This window comes from Molossus molossus, unplaced genomic scaffold (assembly GCF_014108415.1).
Source record: "Molossus molossus isolate mMolMol1 unplaced genomic scaffold, mMolMol1.p scaffold_m16_p_11, whole genome shotgun sequence".
In the NCBI taxonomy this organism is placed as follows: domain Eukaryota; kingdom Metazoa; phylum Chordata; class Mammalia; order Chiroptera; family Molossidae; genus Molossus; species Molossus molossus.
This window is the reverse complement of record NW_023425346.1, coordinates 80,293,986-80,321,179: the sequence shown is the minus strand read 5'-3', so window position 1 is coordinate 80,321,179 and position 27,194 is coordinate 80,293,986. Positions and strand designations below refer to the sequence as shown.

The window sequence follows — 27,194 nt, the reverse complement described above, 5'->3', positions numbered from 1 at the left end:
GCCTCCGGCTCCACTTGCCCGGGCTCAGGCAGGGAGAGGGCCACAGGGCTGAGAGTGCACCGCGCTTCAGCCAGGGCACCGCGACCTCAGTCGCTGTGGCTGACCCAACACTCACAGCCGGTGTGGCCTCCCGGTTTCCCCGCTTCCTCACAGAGGAAGAAAGGCAAAGGAAGTATCATACCCAGACTACAGGGTCTTATCACGTACAGTTTTTCTGAAAAAGGGATTCCTAGAAAGGTAGGGTTTTGCTGTTTTGTTTTGGTCTGTTTTTTTTTTTTTTTAAACAGACATAAGTTATCTCATTAAATCTAAGTCAATTTAAGTATTGCAAATTTCCCAGTCACATTAGGTTAAACATAGTACTTTCTTAATTCTTTGGCTGCACATTGTCTATTATTCTTAGTGGGAATAATTAACATTATTTTAATTGACAATTTGAAATTTCTTAGAACACTAACATAAGCTATTATAAAAAACAGTGTGGAAAATCCAAATGAGTGATAGGCATAAATATTAGAGGTCTCTCTCCAAAATATTCACTGATACAGATATCTATCTTTAGGACAGAAGATAAATGAATAAACATAATAGAAAAGAGAGAAAACTGTAATGACTTAATTATAGAATACATTTTATTTAAAAGGTTAAGTTGGGAACAATCAGCTTTTATGCACAGGCTTAGTGCAGGAAAGTGATTTAAATAACAGTAGCAAATGAGAAAATGAGGTAAAATTATACACACCATCACCACTTTTTAAAAAAATGACAAGTGCTATAATTAATACTCAACTTCCTTTATAACCCACATTACCTTAGAGCGACTATAAAGTTATCTCTTGGGGCTAGAGCTTAAGTCTAGTCATTTCACTGCATAATATTTAGATAGCAAAGCGACCGGAACAGTAGCAATATGATTATGACAGGTGTGTCATTTCAAACAAAGACCTTATTTACCAGAGATTGAAAAACGAGTGGGCTGGTGTGAGAAAGGTCTTTCCTTCCAAACTGGTAAGGTACCAACATCATCAAGTAAGAAAGTGTTGATGGAGCAAGAGCTAAAGTTTCTTGTTCTAGTTCTGATGACAGATTGTTTGTTCTTTCTTTCTTTTTTAAGTTTCCAGAGCCTATTACATTCCCTTTCTTATCCTTCAGTTTTACCCAAGGGATGGTACCACTTGCTCTTAATTAGAGATGTTACAGTAATCGAAGAGATATTAGTGAAATGTTGAGTCCGTCTGAGGATGAAATTCAGACATTTTTAATGTAACTGTTACTAAATTACTTAGAGGGTGCTGTGGACTTGTCCCTCCTAAGATGTCTTTGGATTTATTTAAATAATGGACATAGACAACAATGATGGGGAGGGGGGGGATTGGGAGGAGGGTGTCTAGGGGCAAAAAGGAGAAACATCTGTAACGAAAATAAATAAATTAATAAAATAAATAAATAAACAATGGGATGTCTATACTAAGCTCATGCTTCCTGGCATTCACCTCAAGACTGATGGACACCACTCAATTTAATTCTTGTAGGGCCCTTCATAAGGAAAACATTCTTTGGTTTGGATGTCTCTTAATTTCATGGTCCATCCACTGTTCAGGAAGACTTGCTTGGAAAACATGGCAGCCTGCCTGCCTATGATTCTAGTGATCTTGGTTGTAGGCCTTTGAGCTAATTGGAACTGCTCGGAACCAATGGCACGTCTTCAAAAAGCGTGGATAGATGCACATTGTCTTTTGGTTTCAACCAGGTTCACTGTATGGAAGAGAAACCGTAAAGAAAGAAAATACAGGGAGAAAATCTGTGAAAAAGATGGCCTCTGAGAACTTATTAGTGGCAAACATTAAAGTGCATATAATACTTAAACATATCGACTTCCCAGTAGGATACATTTATATTAATATAGCGATCACTTAAAGTGTTTTATTCTTTTGTCAAGCCTTCTTATACACTTCAAATGCATTCTCACTGGGGGAAAATAATCCCCTTGCTTATTGATAGCATTTGATACGCATTCTATAACATCAGTGACTATTAGGAACTACACTTGCTTAATAAAAATTTGCGGAACAGTGGCAGATTTGGTGAGTTAATGGGCCCCATATGCTCTTCTTATGCTGACAGAAGATGGTTTATTGCTAATATGCACAAATCTCTTCAGATAGAGATTGCCATCAGCCACAGTTATTCTTTTTGAGAATGCCAACCCTTTGTCAGGAATGGAGAATATGCAAATGTGCTCCGATTCCCACTTCTTCATATTGAGACACTTGGATGTAAAGCAGCTCTCTAAAACATGACGCAATGCCTGCCTTTTACAGAGACGGCTCTGTTTCACTGAGGCTGCGACTTCCATATCTTTGACATAATAGAGACTGCAGTTTTGAAGGTGATGTTTGGCACAACAAACATACATCTTCTAATGAGGCCATAAATACTTCTCTTTGAATAGTTTGCTAGGAAACTAAATATCAAGTAATTCCTTAATGGTTAATAAACTTGTTTCCAAGTGCTGTTCCTGCAGAACTTAAAAATAAAAATTTGATATAGTTGCCAATATTAAGAATCCATTTTATTTGCTTTTAGCAGATCAATTTCTGTACCCCTGATTGATTTCCAGAAATTTTAAGGCAAACCTGTTTCGAGTTGTAAATCAAGTTCCCTCCTTCACTGCATTGATTTGTAGTGTTTTCTTGTATTGATAACTGTTGGGCACCCTATGTCTCTTTAGGGAGACTTTTTGAGTATCAGACTGTGCATTTTTATGTGTTGAAAAATTCTCCCATTTCTTGAAAACAAAAAAGCAAAAAACATAAACTGGGCTTTTGCCGAAAAGGGGATTAGGGAATTAGTACAAGATGATGATGCCAATGTTCGTCTCTCTCTCTGTCTCAGCACACTCCCCAAAGCGTCGTGCCCCTCCCTGGCTGCACTGCTGTCTGACAACAGGCTAGACAGAACGCAGTAGCTGAAGTTTCCTTCTAATGTCACAGTGCGTCTCTCAGCCAGGGTGCCACAGGACGGAAGTGAGGACCTGCTCCCTCATCGTTACCCAACTATTCCCATGTTCACAACTTCTCAGTCGTCTCTTTAAAATAGCCTTTCTTTCTTTATGGATTTTGGGGGAACTTAAATATAAAGTTCAGAAAAGCCAGTACTTTTGATATATTCTCATGCTAGTGTCTTTATCTCATTAAAGAGTATTGGGAAAATTGAGTCATTTCTTCACAAATCGACTAATTAATTTGTTTGGAGTCCATTCAATAAACATGGTCTTTCTTGGAAGACTCAGACGCAGTGTGAGCGCTGCGTCCTGCCCCCTGGATCCTTGTGGGGTGGCTTTCGGGCTCGGGGTTCCTGAAATGAGTGCTCTGACCCCGGGCTGCTCTCTGAACACTCCGGAGTTCTAACCATCCTGCTTCCCTGGACGCTCAGCCATCGCCTCAACTCACATATTAAAAAATATGATGTAAGTCTCCATTTTCATGGTATGGTATTACTCAATTTCTCTGGAATAAGCTACAAAATAATTCACTATTTAATAAATTGAAACATCTTTGTCCTTAAAACCACAGCTTCCTAAATTACAGAACCAGTGGTCCTAAGACACCTTGAGTAACTCTCACCCAAAGTATGACAGTGAGAACACTAAGCTAAGAATGTGATCAGTGAGCAAGAGCAGTGTTCTTCGGAAGTCCCACTACCTGCTTCTCTCCTGCATAAGGACATCGTAACATCAAGGCTGGAACATGGGGCCACGCAGAGAATGTAGCTGTGCCGGTGAACCCAAAGGAAACCATGTCTAGGCCCAGGGCTGCTCCCCTGTCCTGACAGCACACCTGCCATGTTCATGAGTGACAGTCACAAGTCCTCCTTCCAAATCCTTCTAAGGCCTTTTCTAGTCCACGTTGAACACTGGAAATTGCTTCCAACTAGCTCTCAACCTACCTCCATCTCCCAGCTCTCCGTTTAGCCCATGCAAAGCACCACTTTGATAATTTTTCTAACCTAACCAAAAGCCTTCACTAAGCTACTGCCTAGGAAACAGTACAGTCTACTTGGCCTTACATTCAGGTTTGAGCCTTTTTACCTTTCTCATTGTATTTTCTTCTATTCCCCTTTTACTGAAGTTATGTCAAGTAATTCCTGGTTTCTTCCCATTTGTCTTTATCCTTAGTTGGAAATGCCTTGAATGTCACATGTATAAACATTATTACTCCTCTCAGGCCCCGCTCCCCATTATAACCTCTTCTTTGTAGGATGGTCTCTTCATTTCTGTTTCCCCCAGGACATTCTGGCTTTGCTTCCAAGCAAACACACCATGTCTACTCTGCATTGTGTTGACTTGTGCCACTTCAATGGAGACAAAGACAGTATTTTATTCATCTGGACGTGGTAAACAGCTCCAGATTCCAAAGGTCCTCACAGACGGGATGTACAGTCTCTGTCCTTTTTTGTTATGACAAAGGGAAAGGCTACTGGTGTGAGATCCCCCCAAGGATCTTTCTTGTGGGTTCTTGGGATCTATCAGGTTTGACTATTTTTTCTACTCACACTGTAAAAAGTCCTATGTTTCTTAGACTCCTGATAAATATCTGTTATCAGAAAGAAACTGATACTGATTAAGCCCTAGGAAAATAAGGGTTCAGACTACCTGTAAGTCACACAACAAACAACCATCATTCCCTATTAGCAAGTGAAACAACACACCTCTAATCCCACTATTTATAATGTCCATTTCCACACAGTGATTCTGTCTTTAACAGGGAAGAGGAGAAAGAAAACTGAAATGTGTAACCAGCTTACACGTGTCAGAAATCATCCTAAGCATTTTAACATGTGTCCTCTCACTTACTCTTACAGAGCTCCGTGAGTGGGCCATTTCAGTCCTCACTTTCTGAGCAGGTACCTGAGGCTCAGTGGGATTATGGCATAAAGTTAGCAAGTGGACAGCTGGGATCCGATGAGTTCCTGACTTCAAAGCTCAAATTCCTTCTACTCTGTAAGTCTGAGAGGTAAGTTTCTGCTAATGGCGTTACGATCAAGAACTATATATTTCACTAGTCACCACTACCTACTAAAAGTCGAATTTCCTAACAGACTACGTGAAAGAGCGCATGATGTCTCAGAAATAATTGTTGATACTTTCAGAAGTAAGAAATAGAGTTGTCATAAGTTGTTCTGAGCCTCACACACCTGGAAATTGTTACCAAGGAGAAGCATGGGCTATTGTTCAGGTGTCAGAGCGGAGCAAAAGGGAAAAAGACAGCATTAGCTTTTTTTGGCAGCCAAACTGCACTTCTGTTGGCTTATCAAGTGTCCAGCCAACTGAAATCCTGAAGTCCTTTTTATATTAACTCCTGTTAAGCCAGGACTTTGTCCAACAAATACCCGTGGAGAGCCAATGGCGGGCCAGGCATCACGCCGGGCGCCAGGACTGCAGAGGAGAACAGACAGCCTTGAGCCCCAAACCAGCAGGGTATTCATCACACAACTAATCTCAAACAGTGTGAGAAGTATTATCAAATCTTCCTGAACAGAGCTACCTGCAGCTCTCACCTTGACTGATGTGATAACCCCCGGCCTGAACTGTGGGATTCCACACTTACTCCCTATTGATTATTTTCCACACAGATGCCAGTGAAATCCTTTTAAAATAAAACAACACAAAAATCTTAATCACAACAGTCCCTTGCTCAAAGCCTCCTAAAAGCTTCCAATCACATTCGGAAGAAAATCTAAAAACAGCCTCCATGCCCGGCCTGAGCAGGTCCCCAGGAGCCTTTCCCAGGTCATCCTGCAAAGCCGTCCGTCCCTTGCTCAGCATCCTCCCATCACCCACCCTGGCCTCAGTACAGCTCCCCAAGCAGGGAACACAGGCTCCTCCTCAGGGCCTTGGGACATGCTCTTCTGTGGCTGTGGTTAGTCTCCCAGACAGCCACACGGCTCACTGCCACCTGCCTCTCCCGCTCCACAGACATCGCATCACCAGAGAGGTCCTCCCTGGCCACCTCACCCGAGGTAGGGCCTTCCCACCCCAACTCTGTCACCCTCTCCTCCTCTTGCTTCCTTTTTCTACAAAGCACTCATCACTGCCTGCCATCCTCCTCACTAGAACATCAGCTCCATGTAGACCTGGGCTTTGTTTTGTTCATCAATTCGTTCCCAGGGGCTAGAACAGTGCCTGGTACACAGTAGACAATAAATATGTGTTGAATGAAAGAGGATGATCAGGAAACCTTGAAAATAGGGAATGAAGCGATTGAATTTCATTTGTGGATTGGTCCTTCCTGAGAACTGTAAGTTGAGACATGGAGATGTACAAGGAAGCATGAAGACAGTGTTTGGACAGAAGAAACGCGAAACAAAGCAGGTCCCACACAGAGAACCCACAGATCTTTCACGGATGGAGTGCTCAGCATGAGAGGGGTGGCTAGTAAGAGACCAGGTGCAGGAGAAAGAAAGGAGCCAGCCATGGAGATCTCAAAACCCCATAATAAGTTTTGTCTTTATCCTGAGGGCATAGGATGCTGTTAAGGGATTTTCAGCAAGAAAGTGACAAGATCCAATTTGTGTTTTAAAAAGATCACCCAGGCTGTGGTGTGAAAAAATGAATTGGATGGGAGTAAGACAGAAGGCAGTTGCATCTTTTTTTGGAACCTGAGTACAGAATTTACATTTATCCCTATTAAATGTAATCTTCTGAATTGCAGCTCATCAGTCCTCCCTGTTCAGATCTGTTGGAATCCTGATTTTGTCATCCAGGGCATTAGATAACCCCCCAGCTGTGTGTCACCTACACATTTGAGAAGTAAGCCTGCTCCATCCAAGTCCCATGAAGGGCTTGTTACTGGACACCCTCCTGCTCGCTTCCTGGCACTTCTGTACGTGCTTGTGAGCTGGCTGGCTGGGCCAGAGTGACTCTCCTGTCACTTGGTGTTTCTTCTTGTGATGTTGACCAGCCAGCCCACAACTGAATGATAACCCTCCAGATCTAGTATCCTGAGCTACATGCATTTTCACATGCATTTTCCCTAGAGCTTGCGGACTTCACACTGAGACAGCAACCCAGGTTCTTCCTGCCTGAACTGATTCTGGCACCTGGTTTCTGGCTCGGGATTGAATAGCTGCTGCTGTTCTTGGCTATAACAGTGCTCGTAAGATTTCTCTTCTGGCATGAACTGAAGTATATAACATGGTCTACATTTCTGCCTAGAATCTACTATCATCTGTTTAATATGCAAACTGTGCAAAAGTTTTACATACCAGGGCCACTAGTATGTAATAGATTTTGAAAAGTGGTCATTCGGACTCATTGTTTATTAGAGGATATTAACCTTGGGGGGTTATGAGCTCTCTCCCGTTCAGAGCACGGCCACGCGCTTCAATGGGATGCACAATGTCCCGCACGCACTCCGGCGAACTCATCTGTGCTTTGTACTGATCTATTAGGTGAGCTCATTTACATCAGACTCCTTTTTTTTCCGAACAGGTATTACACATACAGATTAAATATCCGCTATCTTTTTGGAACGTATTGAGGCATATTAACAATCTTGAACAAGGCTTAGCTAATAGAAAATGTTAATAGGAAAAATAGAAAGTTGCTAGACTCAGAGTCCAAAGTGATGTCACAGACAGCAATTTTTAAATCTCTTCCCTTCAACCAGGGATTTCTTTGGAGGCCTGCGAGGCTGCTGATGAAGGAAGGGAAAACGAAAAGCAATGGGCTGTGTCTGTGGGCAGAACCCTTCCCCCCCCCTCCCCTACCCCCCCATGCCCCAATTCTTATTGTTTCTTGCTATAAAAAGCTTAAAGAGATTTAGGAAAATCGATTCAAAATTATTTGGGTATGAATTACTCATTTAGTAGAAATTGACTATTTTTTTTTTTTACCAATCTTTGTGCATGCCTAGAAATTCCTGTAAACTGAAAAATAACTCCCCCCCCCAAAAAATCTGTTTTTAAATGTAACAATATTTTTAAATGAGTTCCAAATGTAACAATAAATAAAATTGGCATAGGGTTCCATTTCAGGGATAATCAAACATTTATTAATTTAAAATATCTGGCTTTATTTTCATACTTTAGAGCCAATAGTGTTTTTTCATGTCTCACATACTTTGGTAGGCCCTTGTAAAAAGCTCATAAATTCTAAGCTTTGTGCCTATAGTGACGACTATCAGAAAGAAACAAAATCCTTACCTGCTGGAAAACCAGAGAAATTATTTCAACAATTCAGGACTTGAAAATATAAAGTTAAAACCATTGCTTTAGGGTCATTAAGAAGAAATAAAAATGATTTGTGGTTGTTCCATCTGGGTGTCTCCTTCCTATAGGCTGTGTTTTCAGTAGTCTATGGTTTAAATATGCCACTATTGTTGCCCCCAAGCAACTCTGACTCTTGTCCACGGCTCTAATTGGTCCAGGTTGACTTTGACCATGGATAGGGAATCAGGTAACTGCTCTTTACCACTCTTCTACCAAGTCTACAATTCTATCAAAATGCAAATGGAATAATGGTCTCTAAAGACTAAGCTCTAATAGAACTCAGAAGTTCTGCACAACTCACGCGAGATGCTCTTTGCACATTTGTACATACAGAATCCCAGACCGTATAGGGCAGCTATGGCAGACGCTGTAGGCTGGCTGACCCAACGTCACCAACACCCTCGTTCTCCCTAGCTACTTTCCTAGTCCTGGCAAACGAGACAGAAGTAGAAATTTGATGGGCAGCACTCCTTAGACAACATTGAATTTTTTTATATGAAGGGAAGAATGTTGGCAATACCCTGTGTCTTCTGCTGCCCACCCTGCCTTTCTTTTGGTCTGGAACATGGATATGATTTCTGAAGATACAGCAGCCATCTGCACACTGAAGAAACAAATGCAAGGACAACAGGACAAAAAGTCAAGAATGTCAGAGTGTAAAAAGAGAGGGATCCTGGGTCTCTGACAGCTTCACTGGGCCACTGAGTTGGAACTACTGGAAATCCACGTTGTGTATGACAGAGACCTCTGTTTATTATACCACCGCTGGTCGGATTCTCTAGCACTGCAGTGGAATATGCTACTATTTAATACCTTCTAACTGGTAAGGAGTAACTTACTGTGTCAACAAGAAATCTGTGAGCATCTCATCAGCTGTCCATTAATACTCTTATCCTCTCCTTCAGGTAATAGCCCTCAGTGACATGAAGTCAGCCAGTATACCCTGCACCCTGCGTCCATTGTGTAAATAGCCCCACTTCTTTCTATTTTGGACGGGATCGCTTGCTTTTCAATTCTATTTCAAAATTATTTTAATCTGTCAAGTGATTTTATTCTAATGGTAAATATAATACATATTTGTAATAAAAGATATGAAATGTATAGGAATGTATAAATAAGATACAAATTATCCCTGTAATTTCCACTAAAAGACAAATCGATGTAAACATTTTGCTGAATGTCTCCCCACATGCGCACGCACACACACACACACACACACACACATCTATACATATAGACATACACTGACATAATTATATGCTGTTTTTTAAATGTCTCGTCATTAAGATTTTTATGTTATTAGTCTAAAGATTTTTATTTGTTGCATAATAGTCTATTCTATCTGTTACATTAACAATCTATAATTTCACCAACCCTCTAATTGCTAGAAAATTAAGTTCACTGTAGTGAAAAATCCTTATGCTTAAATCTTCATCAAATCTTTGATTTTTTTTTGGTAGGATAATTCCTTGAGATGAAACTACTGGATAAAAGATCGAAGAGTGCTGAGGAGCCTTATACAAGCAGCCCACTGCCTTGTGGTACAGCGGCACTGACGTGGGTGCCAGCAACCGTGCGTGGGCCCCGGCGCGGGCACGCTCACACTCCCGTGCTGTCCAAAGCAGCAGCTTCAAGCCCTGAACTACTTGTGAGGTTGGAAAATGACACATATTTTGGTCTAATGAATTTCTTCTTTCCTGTGTAAATGGTCTGATCATGTATTTTTCCAATTTTGAACGGAAATATTTAGTTTCAAATAATGAATAAGAGTTCTTCATATATAAAATGTATCAACTCTTTGTCATGTGTTTTATAATTATTTCTTTATTCTCCTGAACAACAAAGAACGTGGAAAATATGGAGTGACGATTAAGTGTCTCTTCAGCAGGGCAACTTAATCCTATTTTAGAATGTTGTTGCTTCCAAATTAATTAACTTTTTAGGATGTTGCTGGATTAAAAAAGAAACAATGTAATCCATAGTAAACTCTCAGGATCATTTCTTAGTTTTATATGTTATCCATACTAAATCTCTTCTCCAAATGAAGAAAACAGATATGTCTCTTTTGACTCAAATAAGCTTCTCTAAGTATTTCTCTAGTATATGAGCATTTTATTTTTAAACTCAACCTTTTCAAACTGCTTAGTAAAGTACATGGCAATGATACATTGCACACCTGTGTGAGACTACTGCCTTTTTTTTTTTTTTTTTTTTTTACAAATATAATATTCCTAATCCATTAATAATAGAGCACATCATCATTTTTTTCTCATGGGGTGGACAATTAGACCGAGCTGTCTGTAGACATTCTCGCCCTTAATGACTTTGTGACCACATTTTCAATATAATAGCATCTCTAAATTATGGCTTGGTTATGGATGAGCCCTTTAAATACTATGTTTTACAGGGATACAGATTTAGATATCTAAGGGGTTAGTTAATTTAGTTGATTTAAGAGTTAACTTATACCTCTATCAGTATCAAGGAGCTACGCAGGACACTGTAAAAATCAGGCCACATGAATATGGAATGCTTTAAATTCCTTGTTGTCTTAGCATATGAGGCTAGAGTAGACTGTGCTTGTATCAATCAATTCTTTGATTAAACCTAAATACCAAAATTACTTCATGGATAAAATAGTGTGTAAATTATGAAGCTGTAATGGGTGAGCCTGTCCCAAGTATTTAAACTATGTAGAATATTTTCAATTTATTTTGAGTCAATCATGTTCTTTGATTCAGGACTTTTCTGGTATTACTCTAGGATATTTGTCATGACGACTAATACTATATGACCCAAGGTGAACAAAATCTCCGAATAGTCAGCTTGCACAGTATTTGGGATAACTCACATGCAGTCAAATTGCTCTGTACTAATGTAATTCAATTTCACATTGCTGCGGGTAAAAGCAAGCAATTCAAGCATGTTTTAAATCTAATTCCCATGGCACTAGGTTTATGCCCAGACTACACTATTCTTCTGCAAACAGATTAAGAGAAAATGAAAACAAGATTCATAAATAAGAAGCACAGATATTTTTAGGCAAATATTTATGTCTTCAACTTTTTCTAACTCTACAAAATTTATATTAATTAAAATTTAAAAATATAAATACAAATATTTACTTCTTGAGATGAAAGAAAAACAACCATAAAAGTGAGGACTAGATTCATACAGAGAGAAAAGAGTGTCAGTGATAGAAAACTAGGAAGGGCCACAAGACAATCTGATCTAATTAACCCTCTGGCAGAGCCAGCGAAGTCACATGATCTAAATCAATTTTGTCAAGTGATTGCCTAATTTATTCATAGATTCCTCCACTTAGAAAATGAAGCACACAGCCCTTTCCTTCAAGTTTTAAACAACTGCCTTCACTCTTTTCTAGATAATGATATTAACACCCTGGCCTCCTCTACTTCCTGCACTGACTCTTTCCTTACGTCTGTTCATTATTATGAACCTTATCCAGATGCTTTGAAATGACCATCGCTAGTTTGGGTAAGTGAATGTGAGTGTGAGTGCTATATTCTACATCCCCCCTAGAATATAATTATCCCTATTTTATTTTGCTCCCCAACCAACCATTTGTTTGCATTTTATTCATTGATTCCCTGAAACTTTCGATGTAGGAAAGGGGAACCTGCCTACTTAGGAAGACCAGCCCAGTCCCTCACGGAGATCAACAGGTTCTGAGCTCACACCCAGACTGCTCTACCACTATGCATACACATCATCTGCCTGGTTTACTCGGCAGCTACAGATTCTAAGTGGTGAGGGGGGTGCCAAAGAAAGACAAGGTATGACCCTGGAGGAGCTTCTCATCTGACTGGAGCAAGGCGACATTTCACAGTAGGTACCCCAAAGAGGATGCAGTCTGGGCCAAAAGCAGTGATGCCAGTGTAACTGTACCAGGAATTCAGAGAAAGAGCTGGGGGGGGGGGGGTGACAGCTCCCTGGAGCAGCAAGACTTCAGGGATCCTGAAGGAAAGACAATTTAAATAGGAGAGAGGATGGGTCTTTGGTTTTTAGACTTAAGACTGAGAAATGAGTAAGACTCACTTGAAACCGAAAGGTCTAAAGGCTGGGAGCCCAGGCATCCAAGTTAAATGTTTCTGAGTTCAAAACCTGGCTGCACTGCTTCCCGGCTTTGACACCTTGCACAAGTCAGGCTCGGGAAGCCATTACACCCTCTGTCAAGTGGCAATAGAATTGCTGTGCAAAAAACCACGCCTGGCAGACAGTAGGTGCTCCAAAATCGTTAGCTACTACCACTACCATTCCAGCTACTGTAACTGCTTTCTCTCTCCCTCTTCTAGATTAATAGGCATCATCGCTGCCTTGAATATTGAGGAGTTTGATCTTTTTACCACATGTAAAGGAAAGGCAGCAGTTTGTAGCCACTGACTTGCAGTCGAGTATTAGCGGTTATTTGACCACCCATGTGCTCATCTTTCTGAGACACACTGCATGCAGTCAGCCACAGTCTGTCATCAGAGTCCATGGTTAATTCATGCTCGGTCACAGCCTTGTTCTCTCATGCTGCTCGGCAGTTCATTCTTGCTCATTCAGCGGCCTTGGGCACCTCTCCACCCTGGAGGTCCTCGGGTTGCGTCCTGTGCACAGCGCTGGCAGTCCGTCCCTCTCGCTCCCTGCTCCTGCACGTCACCGGGGAACTTTCCTCGGGGCACTGGTCCTGTGCGATAGTCTGCACTCAAGGTTTCTATGAGAAAGTGAGTTTGGGAAATGCTGCATAGTATGTCTTTTATTCTTCTTCTTATTAAACTTATTGGGGTGGCACGGGTTAATAAGATTGCATGTTTCAAGAGCACAAGTCTATAATACATCATCTATCACACTGTGTGCTCATCACCTGAAGTTTAGTCTCCTTCTATCACGACATTTGACCCCCTGCAGACTCTTCAACCTCCCCAAACGCTTGGCCCCTCTGGTGACCACCATACTGTTGTCTGTGTCTATGAGTTTTTGTTTCTTCATGTGTTGCTTTCTCTTTTATATCCCACATATGAGTGACATCAAATGGTTCTTGTCCTTTTCTGTCTGACTTGTTTTGCTTAGCATGACACTCTCAAAATCCATGGCAGCACTGTACGGCATCCTTTCTTATGGCTGAGTAGTTCTGCATTGTATATATGTACCACCTCTTCTTCATCCAATCATCCATCCAAGGACACCTGTGTTGTCTCCATGTCTTGGCCACCGTGAATAATGCCGCACTGAACACAGGGGCACATATATTTTTGAATAAATATTTTCAAATTTTTTGGTTGGATACCCAGAAGGGATTGCTGGGTCATAGGGAAGATTTATTTTTAGTATTTTGAGGAAACTCCATATTGTTTTCCATAGTGGCTGTACCAATTTACATTCTCACCAGTAGTGTATGAGAGTTCCTTTTTTCTCACATCCTTTCCAATACTTGTTACTTTTTTTCATCTTGTTGATAATAGTCATTCTAGCAGGTGTGAGATGGTATCTCATTGTGGTTTTGATTTTCATTTCCCTTATAGTTAGTGAAGCTGATCATCTTTTCATATATGAACAAATAGTCTTTTTAGGTACTCTGCCCATTTTCTTAAATTAGATGGTGGTTGTTGAGTTATATATGTTATTTACATATTTTGGATATTAGTCCCTTATTGGAGGTCTTTGCAAATATCTTCTCCCATTTGGTTGGTGGCCTTTTTGTTTTGTTGATGGTTTCCTTTGCTGAGCAGAAGCTGTTTAGTTTGATATGGTCCCATTCATTTATTTTTGCTTTTACTTCCCTTGCCTTTGGGGTTAAATGTATAAAGTCCTCTCTGAGACCAAAGTCTATAACTTTAGTCCCTAGGTTTTCCTCTATGTATTTATTTTTTTCAGATCTTACATTTAGATCTCGGATCCATTTTCAGTTATTTTTATTTTTATTTTTTTTTGGTACGTGCCCCTAGCGGGAACTGAACCCCGGACTCTCTGGTCCGCAGGCTGATGCTCCAACCGCTGAGCCAACCCGGCCAGGGCTATTTCGAGTAAATTTTTGTTTATGGTGCCAAAAGCAGTCTAGTTTCATTTTTTGCATGTGGTTTTTCAATTTTCTCAGCACCGTCTACGAAAGAGGCTTTCCTTTCTCCATTGTATGTTTTTAGCTCCTTTGTTGAAAATTAGTTGCCATATACATGCGGGTTTACTTCTGAGCTCCCAATTCTGTTCCACTGCTCTGTGAAGACTCTTAAAGGCCCACCAATGTACATTAATTAACACAGTGCAGGTTGTGACAATCTTGCATTTAAGAAGGCTGCTTAACTGAGACTTTTCCAATCTTACTTGACTTCATTATTAGCTGTGGCTGGAGGACGTGGCCGCTTGTGATTGTCCTCCAGCCTTTCTGAGCCCAGAGAAAGTGCAGAAATGACATGCCTGGCATCTACTGATTGTTTAAGGCTGGAAATAGGAAGTCTCTGATGTAACTCATTTTTCATTCATTTTGGGTGCTACAATAACATTTTCCAACCTTAGAAAACAAGCTTAAAATTTTTCAATGTTTTGGTGTAACCTTGTTTTACTTTTAAGGAATCTCAGCCGGAACCTTCGCAGACTCTCACACTTCTTTCAAGACAAACCTAAAGTACTTGGGGATTATGCCAGTTAGTTCCTGGATCAGCAGAGGGTAGAACGGCTTTCCCAAGCTCACTTGGAACCATCACTCTTGATTAGTCAGCTTCCAATTTGATCTCTATCTTAATTTTAATTTTAAATTTAATACCATCTTTGGATAGAGTTCCTAGTAACTGTTTCTTATGAACTCTAGCCAAGGGGGTATTGAAACATCAGCCTTTTCAGTCATCTTTCCTCCCTCCACACTTTGTAGTTTACGTTTGTTATACTGAGTATCTTTCTAGTGTCTGTGTTCACTTATTTTATTATTATGATTTATATCCCTAACCTCTCAAACTTTGTTCATTAGACTATTTCCACTATAGGTAGCCTAACAGAAATAAGCTATGTTGCCTAATGTCACTGATAAGTCAATTATTTAGAACAATACTTGGCACAGAAGAAGCACTCGATAACATTTGTCTAATGAAAGAAGGAAGGAAGAAAGAGATAGATAAATTTTACATGACACTGAAATTATATTTTTAAGTGCTGAACATCTTTTCAGTCTTATAAAAGCCTAGCAGGAGTTTGTGGTGATACCGGCCTGTGTACTGATGTGCCCTAAAGCAGCCAACTGTACACAGGGTGGGCAAACATCGGTTTACAGTTGTCAGTATGTGAAACAGAGTTAAAGCTATTATAATAATCATAACCTGCATGTCTTTTTCCATGTGAACAACTGTATCCTACTTTTGTCCCACCTTGTAAAAAATATAGTAATTTTAGTGCTTTAATAAAGAGCTAAAAAGACATTGTTTTTGAAATGTTAATAGACTTACCCTAGATTAAGCTGATTTTATCATAAGTCTGAGTTCTGCTCTGCTTCTCATTCAAATTTAGCTAGACATTTTCTAATCATTTAATGAAACACAGATTTATTAATTAATATGTATTTTAGAGCACATAACATAGCCAGCTTTAGGAAAGTAAAAGCAAAATATCTATTTTCCCTCATGAGCAAGAGTTACAATTTGACCTTTAATGCAGAATAACATTTTATTTCCAGTAAGGTGATATTTAATTTAGAAATTTTAAGCCATACAAGAGGCATGGCTGAGATGATTCACAATAGAAAACATAAAGTCAGTAAATGTATGAAAAATGTTGAGCCACAAATGTAATTTTAAAAGTAAAATAAAAATACCCGTTTAACCTTATAGAATTGGCAAAAATAAAAAAAATAATGACACCCAAATTCTTCCATATACTACAGATAAGAGCAAAATTTCCTTTCTGGGGAGCAAGTGGTCAAAAGCCTTAAATCTTTCTTTCTTTTAAAATAGTTTTTATTGATTTTTTTTTTTTTTTTTTTAAAGAGAGAGGAAGGGAGAAACAGATAGAAACATCGATGTGAGAGAGAAACATCCACTGGCGGCCTCCTGCACGCCCCCTACCCAGGCATGCGCCCTGGCTGGAATCGAACCGGGACCTTTCAGTTCATGGGATGATGTCCAGTCCACTCAGCCACACCAGCCGAGCAAAAGCTTTAAATCTTTATATAATGTTTGGTCAAGGAATTATGCTTATAGAAATGTACAATGATAACATAACCCTGATTGCTTATAAAGGTTTCTGTACTAGCAAGCTCAATGCATTGCTATTTTCGTTGTTTCTGTTGTTAATCCTCACCCAAGGGTATTTTTCCATTGGTTTTTAGATAGAGAGGGGGAAGAGAGAGAAACAGGGATGTGAGAAAGACATGGGTTAATTGTCTGCTGCACAACCCGGATTGGGGCCTGGGATCAAAACCTGCAACCAAAGTATGTGCCCTGGACGAGGAATCAAACCCATGACCTTTGGTCTGTAGGCCGACACTCTAACCTCTGAGCCAAACCAGCCAGGGCAATGCATTGCTATTTTTAAGAGCAAAACCTGGAAACAACTCTTATGGCCAAATATAATATTAGACAAAAAATCAGAGCAAATTTATTCAAGAACAAACTTTACAATTAAATGATAATATAGAAGCAAAGATAATGAAAATAATATTTAGGCTAGATTGTTCTTAAAGGACACACATTTAAAAGTATATGTTCAGTACAATCACTTTGGAAAAAAATTTAGAACATAAAAATATGAATATGTATATACGAAAATAAAAATATGGAAGGCTAGCCCTGGATGGTTTGGCTCAGCGGTTAGAGCATCAGCCTGCAGTCCAGAGAGACCCGGGTTTGGTTCCCGCTAAGGGCATGTACCTCGGTTGCAGTTTGTCCCTGGCCCTGGTTGGGTCGTGCGGGTGGCAGCCACTCGATGTGTCCCTTTCATGTCGATGTTTCTCTCTCTCTTTCCCTCCCACTCTATCTGAACAAAAAATGGAAAAGTGTCCTCGGGTGAGAATAAAAAAAATATGGAAGGCCAAAGATGTTTTGTTTTTTGTTTTTTTGTACATGTCCTTAATGGGAACCGAACCGGGGACTCTCTAGTCCACAGGCCGATGCTCCAACTGCTGAGCCAAACTGGCCAGGGCAAAGATGTTTTGCTTTTTAAAGGACAAATTGTATCTACTGCACCTAAAAGTAGGTAGTTTTACTCTCCTACAGTAGTCTTAATTTTGCCTGAAATATTGCCAGTAAAAGATATTATTCCAAATACCATTTAGAAGAGACAACTATGAAATTGCCAAGGTTCATTTAACATATATATTTATATAATATTTTATTATACTATATTTAACTATATATTTATATACAGTATTTTCAGCTAATAAAACTCTCACTTTAAAACAACTAAAATGAATTGGGTTCATATTGGGAAGGAGAACTGAAGCATTTTGCTCTATTCTTTAAATAGCTCCTTCAGCTTCCCATTTTTATGAAGATGTTCTTGTATTAGCACCAAAGTTCTTTAAGATGAAACACAGAATTTCATTTAAACATGAATAATGGTTTACAAAACAAAGGCAAGTGAAAAGGAAGGGTTCATAATTGGCTTTATTTCAAAGGCTCAGTGGCCGAGAGGTAGAGCCTCCTTGAGGTTTGCAGTGAGAAGAAAGCATTCCATGTACTCATCCAAGTTGTAAGAGGAACCCAGAGCGGCTCAGTTCTACAGGATGAGGCAGTTTCTCTATCGATCATGATTTCCCATCCGAGCATAAATAATGCTCTAAATATACAGAGGCTAAGTTAATAAAGATCTGCATGGGTTTATTATTGGCATATATCATTGGTTAAGGTTCAATTACAAACATTTCCAAACATAGTTTTCTTTATCTCTCCTACGGGAAAACAGAACCCTGGGCTTCTCTTCCAGACACTGGCTTTTAAAATAATCTATGTATCCCGCTGAACAACGCCCTCGCTTCAGAACATATAATCTTAGTGAAACAATATGTGGCAACATTCGAGACCAGTTGTGACCTCACTATTGATTAAGGATCTACATACAAAATCCATAGTGACCTTTCCCCTGCATGTCACAACACTTATTTGAAGAGAATTTACTTACACTGACAAGTCAAGTCCAACCTCAACTACAAGAAAACTGTGTAGAAGAGGTATAGAAGCTCACCTCTGAGAACACTGCTAACGTTATCCTCCCCGTGGCTACAACTGTGACTAATCATAACACCGAACCTCATGTTCTAGGAATCAGGTTACATGTTTTGATATAAGAGAGATGATCCTTGCCTCAAAGATCATTACTTTTCCCTGCCTCTCAACCGCTCATTCAACACAAGAGAAGATGGTGATGGAAGGAGACTTGACTTGGTGTGGTGAACACTCAGCATGGTGTACAGATGATGTGGAATTGTGCACCTGAAACCTGGGTAATTGTGTTAGACAGTGTCACCCCAATGAATTCAAGAAACGAAAGCAACTGTGTTTAAGATATTTGCCACATTAATTCATGGGCGATGGTATGAGGGTATGGGATGGAATTTGCCACAAATTTTGTGCAAGTCAAAAACTTAGACAGTAGCCCTGGCCGGTTTGGATCAGCGGTTAGAGTGTCCGCCTGCGGTCCAGAGAGACCCAGGTTCGGTTCCCACTAAGGGCACATACCTTGGTTGCAGTTTGTCCCCGGCCCTGGTTGGTCGTGCGGGTGGCAGCCACTCGATGTGTCCCTTTCATGTCGATGTTTCTCTCTCTCTCTCTCTTTCCCTCCCACTCTATCCGAACAAAAAATGGAAACATTTCCTCGGGTGAGGATAAAAAAATATATATATATAAACAAAAACTTAGACAGTAGAATAAAAGTACAATTTCTACACAGAAGGCATCATTTTCCAGTTAATAGTAAAAATGAACCCAAAGTGAAATTATTCTTGAAAGTACTTTTCTTGAAAACATTTTTTTAGGGAGTGCAAAAAAAAAAAAAAAAAAGCAGGGAAAAAATACATTTGGACTCATAGGGAGAGAATCATGTCCTTTATATAAAGAGGAATTTTTATGTCTTAGTGTCCAACCCAAATAGATATTCTAATTAATTTTAAAGAAAATATGTATTATTTGGCTATATCTAAGATTCTAGTTCTATTAAAGACATAGAGAAGTGATCTGTATCTCGATAATTCAGTTTATAATTCATTTTCACTTTTAAATGTATAATCGTTTAAAATGTAATTCCACATTAAGTTTTAGTGAACCCAAATGTTGGATGCTCACTGTTTTGAGAGGCCTGCCTTGAGTGGCAGTGCTGCCAACTATCTGTGAAGCCAGGCACTGCAGGTTTTCCCCACTGGCTCCTCTGTCTCCCCAGAGAGGTCTTCCTAAGAATTCAGCCTGAGTCTTGATATGCAATTTCTCTAAACTCACATGTTTTCACTAAGTCACCCTACTTGAGTTATAACCCGTGTGGTTATATTAACTATATACACATATTAAGATACACTACCAAAAAAAAAAAGAACATTTATCCTCTATCTAATCATGAAAAATACACAATGGTCCCGTTTCCATAATTCTGACGAATTTTGCTTCTCAGTCTTCACGAATTGTTTTAATTTATATATCTAGTTTTCCTTACATACCTAACATGTCACAAACCAGAATTTAGTTTTCCATCATTATTAACTTCCTACATGTCAAAGCTTGTAAACTTGATGTCTCTTCGGAAGAAGCTATCACTACTTGATATATTTGGGGTGCATATTCCATTTTAAACAGGTTTGAGTTTTTCAATATTGGCCGTGAAAATATCTAAGGAGAGCTCTCCTATGCTTCCACTCATCTTTCTTCCAAGCAAGACATCTTTATTTCTTTCAACTGTTTTTCATTGGACACGGTTTCTAGGCCTCTTACCAATATTTGGGTGCATTCTACACTGTTTGTGTCTCTACTAAAATATTGTCCCCAGAATTTAATACAATACTATATTTAATAATATAATTACATAGAGGCCACGGTAGAGTGAAACTGGGGTCTTCCTTGATCTGGTAACATAAAACTAGCATTGGGGGTGGCCATGTCAACAAGCAGCTAAAAACCAGGGACGTCTCTAATAACTGTAATTATACCATGTCTCCCAAATTGTATACCTGGAAATTTCAGTACTTTTAACCTGACTTCAGGACATTCCTTGATCTTTCACCAACCTATCTAAAGTACACTCACCTCTAGCCCAATGTGGCTTTGGAAAAATCATCTCTGTCTGAAGTTTCATTATTTATTTACTTTAGGTATACAATTTTATCATCAATTTGCTCAAAGGGAATGAAAACACAGTAAGAGTGAAGCCCTTGTCCTATTCACCTAAGATATTGCCTGGAAAATAGTAAGTATCCAAGAAATGCCTCTTGGATGAATGCACCCATCATTACTTGTTAAATTCTATCGTCTTCAATTCCAGAAGAAATTATTTTAATCTGAATTCTGTCAATCTAACATATTATCCGAGTCTCTGAGACAACATCTATTAAAAATTTGGAAGAATGCCTTTCATGCTTTCATCCAAATTATACTTATGTATTCTTCGTAAAATTCTGTTGTTTGATTAGAACATAATCAGAGGATCCAAATACAGAGTCCCAGAGTATATATTATTTAACTCCTTTCAGAGTGAAAATGAGCCTTAAGTAGCACATTTTGGGAAAGGGCATTCTAATGCTATTACCTACCCCTATTTGGCTCATGTCTCAATCAAAAATGAATTAAATACCTGCATAAAGACCAATGTAAACTCCACCCACAATTTTCCCCTGATTTATCAGTCTAAAAATTGTATTAAAAAGGAAATAAGACATCCGTTGTTTCAGAGGTCCTAGGACAGTTGCTGGTGACCACAACTTTTCTTTCTTTCTTTGTGTTTTTTTTTTTTTCCTTTTCTTTGTACAAACATGGAAATCCTCTGAGGATCAGCATTGAGATCATTAGTTTGACTAGTTACTTCTGGAATTCATCATCTTGATGAAAATGGGTAATTTTCTTTCTGTCCTCCTGAGTGAGGCCTACTCTTCTTAGTTTCTGATGATCAGGGACAGTCATTTTACAGTCACAATCCTTGTAGTGCAAACGTATATAATTGTCTAGCCTTCCACTTGCGGGAAGCCCTGCCTTTCCAAGTCAAACATCTTTCTCTTCTGTGGATGAAAATAAAATTAACACAGGGACTCTGCTTTCCACCTGACAACTGTTAGGTGATCTAAACAGTGGGCCACCACACTTTCTGGTTCATGCTCTAAAAATAGCTCGAGTGTCTGACTCTTGTAGGTTTTGCAAGCCTCATCTCAGGCAGCTGGTCAGCTTTTCCAGCATTTATTTATTTATTTTTATTTGCTTCTCTCTTCCTCTTATCTACATAGCCACGGTTACCAGTCAGTTCTTAAAGCAGTCACATTCCTCTCCCTTTTCTTCCTGAGATAAGTTATCACCATGATGTCCATATTTCCTTTTGGAAATCTTAGCTGTTGAGCTTTCCCATTCTGTTAGGGTTTTAATCTAGGTACATGCAGCAAACACCATTTCTCCCACTCACTACTGACTCATCAGTGTTTAATCTACTTCCTGGCACACAGTAGATACTCAATAAACATTTGTTTAATGAAAAAGTAACATTATGGTAATCCTTAATTTTGACTTCCTAAAGTTAGGGCACACACCTGACTTTGTCTGTATACTCTTCCTCATTTATTAGAAATGGTAGACTTTTGGTGTTACCATTAATTTTTCTTAACCAACCAGGTCTTTTTTTTTAATAGGTCAAAGGTATATCTTTTTTTTTTTTATCCTCACCCGAGGACATTTTTCCATTCTTGTTCAGTTAGAGTGGGAGGGAGAGAGAGAGAAACATCGATGTGAAAGGGATGTATCGAGTGGCTGCTTCCCATATGACCCCAACCAGGGCCGGGGACAAATCGCAACCCAGGTACGTGCCCTTGACCAGAATCAAACCCGCGACTCATTGGTCTGCAGGCTGACACTCTAACCACTGACCCAAACCGGCCAGGGCCAAAGTTATACCTTAAACAGCAGTATTTGATTCAGCTTTTACTATCTTCAGAGGCATTACTACTGATGAACAATAAAGAAGATCAATGGATATACGTGAACATGTATATTACTAACATATATATAAATATATAAACATAATATGTAATATTAATTTATGAACCAGCATCACAGTTATTAGAATATACACTTTTATAAAACTTCTCTGATTCATTTAGTGTTGAGGATTTTTGTCTTATTACTAACAATGTATATGGAAGTACTTCACTATACGAAACATTAATTTTAAAAAGAAAGTATTACAGAGGTAGAGGGGGTTAATTAACGTTTTCATGTTCGATCTGCTGTGAGGTTGCCTCACCGGTCTCTGATGGAAATGTCTGGTTTACGAAGCGGTTATATTCAAAATGTGACCCAAATATTTACCTTTGTTGATATGAGAAATCAGTTGATATATAATTTACTTCAACGGGGAGTGTCTACAAATATTTTCTATCTTCAGACAAATTTTGAACAAGCAACGAACAAAATAAAATTGCTGAATCGTAGATCTTAAAAGAAAACCAGCCAGTTTATTTATCGTCTTGATTTTAGGGACTTCTAACATGTGCACTTTTTTAAGACACTGAGACGTGGAATGTTAACAATCTTCATTGTCGGGAAACGTCCTAGAATGGTGCCTGAACCCTCATGCCTCACTTAGAGCTCATTTCCTCTGGTGGAGCCGGGGTGGGACAGCTGGCCAGCGTCTCCCATCGCGCGCCCTCGGTCTCCGCGCGGAGTTACGGGACGCCCTTCTGAAACCGGAGTAGGAGGGCAATTTGAAACAGGAGAGAAAACACTCCAAAAAAAAAAAAAAAATCTTGTGTGAAATAACATTTTAAACTTAACTTTGAATGGAGCTAGAGATTAGGTCAATTAATGGGCCAAAATACTGAAATGCTGTCCCTAGAATAATTCAGACTAATACTTAAAAAGTATTACTGGGTCATAAAACACCAGGCCTGGAAATTAAAGATGTTTATTCCTCATCAAAAAGTCTTTGACTGTAACTCTCTGGCACACTGCCAACAAGGGCAGCTCTTTGGGGGAAAACCCTATGCCAAAGGCCAAAGAGGCAGCTGTGTTATTCAGCTCCTGAGAGCTTCCAACTCAACACCCACACAAGCTCAATTATGAACAAATTAAAGGGATCCAGACTGAACATAGTAATTCTGGTAATTTAAATAAATAGAGGAAAGTCTACAATTAGTAGGGAAAGATTGATTTTCTGGAAAACCCAGAAAATGACACCCTAACCCCTTTGAATAAGCTAGTTACATCTAATTATTTAAAAATAAATTTCCTTTTATTCATCATTTTAATCATTCCTGATCTGACTTAAATGTGGCCACATGCACACCAGCAAAATTATCCACCAGATACTGAGGCAGAAAAACCTAAAAAAAAATCTATAATGGATACATAGGAATTAATGACACTGAGCAAAATTATAACTGGAGTTTAATACCTATGTTTCAGAGCACATAGAAAATGTTAATCAGTTCTACCTTTTTCAAGTGCAGAGAACACTTTAGAGCCATTCAGAAAGAATCAAAGATTTAATATTGGGGGAATCTACTGAAATAACTCACTGTATTAATAGAATAAAGAATAAAATGCACATAACCATTCTATGTAGGTCCTTAAAATCACTCAGTAAAATGCAACATCCATTCCTGACTAAACAAAATGAGCAAATAAAAATCTTTTCGAGAAGCTAGGAATACAAAGAAACATTCAACTTGATGAAAGCATTTCTATCGGGAACCATCATCAAACATCATGACGGACATGCACACACATAGTGGAAACATTCCTGCTTAATTTTCAAATTTATTTTGATGAGCTGATCTAAAGTTCATTTAGGAGAATAAATGCATATGAAGAGTCAAGGTAATTTTACAAAATAAGAAAAATTGGAGGAAGATTGTCCTGCAAGTTATCAAAATACAAGGTGATAGCATGATCATTTTAAAGGAGTGTTTCTGGTACGGGATAGACTAATATAACAATAAAATATCATGTCTAGAATTTTGTGTTCAATGTGACTGCATTCTAAATTAATGGGGAAAGGATGCAAAAGTCAATAAATGTTATTAATAATTTGTCTATTTACATAGAGAAAACATTTTCCCATTTCATAAGCCACAGATACCATTATATTACAGATTGCTATGCATTAAAAAAAAAAAACAAGCCTTTAAAAGTACTAAAAGAAAATAAATGAGATAAGTCATAAAGGAAAAAATGGAAATATTTGAATATAAGAAAAAAAAAACATTTTTAGCCCTGGTTGGTTTGGCACAGCGGCTGGAGCATTGGCCTGTAGACCAAAGGGTCAGGGGTTTGGTTCCCAGTCAAGGGCATGTACCTGTGTTTAGGGTTTGATCCTTAGCCCTGGTCGGGGTTGTACAGGAGGCAACCAACCAATCGATATGTCTCTCTCACATAGATGTTTCTCTCTCTCCCTTCCTCCCTCCCATTCACTCTAATTAAAAATCAATGGGAAAATATCCTCAGGTGAGGATTAACAAGAAGTAATTTTATTTTTTTACTTTTTGTTTGTGACCTTGCTGGGATTATTCCTATAAGCATAGTAACCAACCTTTTTAGCAAATTCCTTCCATTGGCCTACTGTTATACACAGAAAACTAAACAACTTACAGTATTCTTTTCACCTAGTCAAACAGGTAAGGCACTTCCCACGTTTACCATTCTGGTAGCATCTGAATTTATTCACTGAAAAAATCAGCATATTTACATATTTACAGCTCACTTAACTGTTCTGGGGACTGGGGTGCCCCAGGAGCCTCAGAGCCCTCTGCAAGACTGCGAGCTTTAACTTGGCACTTTCTGGAAGGAGCCACACTCGGATGGTTACTGTACAACTGTTTTTACAGCACATTTCATCACTTCTGCTGTATGGTGCACTCTGAGCTCGGTACCCGTGTCCTGAAGAAAACAGCGTGTGACCTCTGCCCAGCTCTGTAAGCTGAACAAACATCACTACTGTTGCCATTTACTGTATAGGTACGACAAAATACAATGGGTGTGTGCTGAACATGTATATTTGGCAAGAGCTACTTCCACTTAAAAAAGAAAGCCTCTCAAACACAAACTTTTCAGTAACAAAAAAAATCAAAAGAAATACTGCTTCTGGACCCGATTTAGGTTTTATTTTTACAGATTCGATAATATTTTTCTTCCTTAAATTAAAATAGATATTTTTTCTTTTGCATAGACCCATACTGCTGGCCACATTTTTTTTTTAGTAAAACGAGGAAAGCAGTAATATGTTTCTTCTCCAAAATTAAGGGCAGTTTTTATTCATTCATCTTCCTCATAGTGGAATTGGGAAGACAGAACAGGAAATGTTTATCAAGCACTCTATGAAAAGAAATTGCCCCTTAAATTATTAGTAATAACCTATGGCACTGTCACACATTATTCCTTTGTTTTGTCAAAGGGTCACAAGAGAGAAGATACCCCTTTTTGACCAGTGCTCAAGACAGCTTCCTCGTTAAGGCTTCTATCCATCTTTTACTATAGCTGATTAGAGCGAATGTGTCCCAGGGATCTGTTTAATTCATAGAAAATAGAATCAATTTCTCTTGCTTCATCATGACTGAACATTTTTCTGAACTCCTGTAAATGAGTTACAGATAAGCACTATTTATCAGCTTGTTTTGTGGAACATGCAATTTTGATTATTCTATTTTCTACTATTTGCCACTAATGAAATATGTAACGTGCCTCAAGGAAACACGTTTGCAGAGCCCGGCCTCGGAGCAATCAGGAGGCGATGAACAATCCGCTGAGAATCTGTTTTGCTCCCACACTCTTCTCTAATCGTTTTCTCTCTCCGGGAGCCCAGGGGAGGGCAGCAATGTCCTTGGGTATCTGCAGAGTTTCCAGGGTCCCTTGTGCCAGGGCCCGCACTACAGAGCGTGGCCAGCAGTCCCCCAGGTTCCCGGGAGGCTCAGAACTCAATGCACTTGTGTAGGCACAGACCCAGGGGACCAGGACACCCTCCATCTGGCAAACCCAGGACCCTTCTTCTCTCTAGTGTCACAGGATTAGGAGATGGGCTTTTAAAGTCATGAATCCTTTGCTGCCATTCCTGCCCATCACAGATCGAGAGGATTCATTTAACCACCTTCTGTTCCCAGGCCCTGCAACAGGTGTGTGCGTAAGACATTAAAAGGCACCAGCAGAAGCGAGCATACAGGTCAACGGCAGGTGAGTTCAATGCTTATGGTGTTTGAATACTCCGGAAGGAATAATCATATTTTTCTGACCTATATGGACCACCTTATAAAAATAAGTCATCTACTTCTCTTTTAAATAGGGGTAATTACAGCTCTGGCAGGTTTGGCTCAGCGGTTGGAGCATCAGCCTGCGGACCAGAGAGTCCCGGGTTTGGTTCCACTGGGCCCTAGAGGCTAGGGGCAAGGACCAAAAAAAAGAGGGTAATTACAATTAAGTAAGTGCAAGGAGGCAGGAGGATAGGACCACCATTATCCCCGCCTCCAGGCTGCAGGAGGCCTTGCCCGCACAGTTGGAGTTGAGGAAACAAAGCAGGACGTTTGGGAAGACAGATGGGCTGGGCTGCTGAGCTGACCTGCATGTCACCGCACCCTCGCTTACCCAGGTCCATGCTCTTAGAGGCTTTCAGATTCATCGCGTCGGGCTGCCTGGAGGGCGTCGTGCATCTGAAGTGGATGTGCTGCTCTGGAAAACACCCCGCCGAGTCCACCCCGGAGCTGCGGAAAGAAGGCACGTTTAGGGTTAGGACAAACTCTCTCTCTCTCTCTCTCTCTCTCTCTCTGTTTAAGG

General features: G+C 39.6%; 1 protein-coding gene across 1 annotated transcript in view; it reads right to left on the bottom strand.

Moving 5' to 3' along the window:
* Positions 1-27,194, bottom strand: part of PARD3B (par-3 family cell polarity regulator beta) — a 979,738-nt gene that overhangs the window by 337,430 nt on the left and 615,114 nt on the right. Inside the window, exon 15 of the mRNA XM_036254726.1 lies at positions 27,006-27,121. Within this exon, the coding sequence (XP_036110619.1) occupies positions 27,006-27,121 (116 nt within the window). The remainder of the gene's footprint in view (positions 1-27,005; positions 27,122-27,194) is intronic.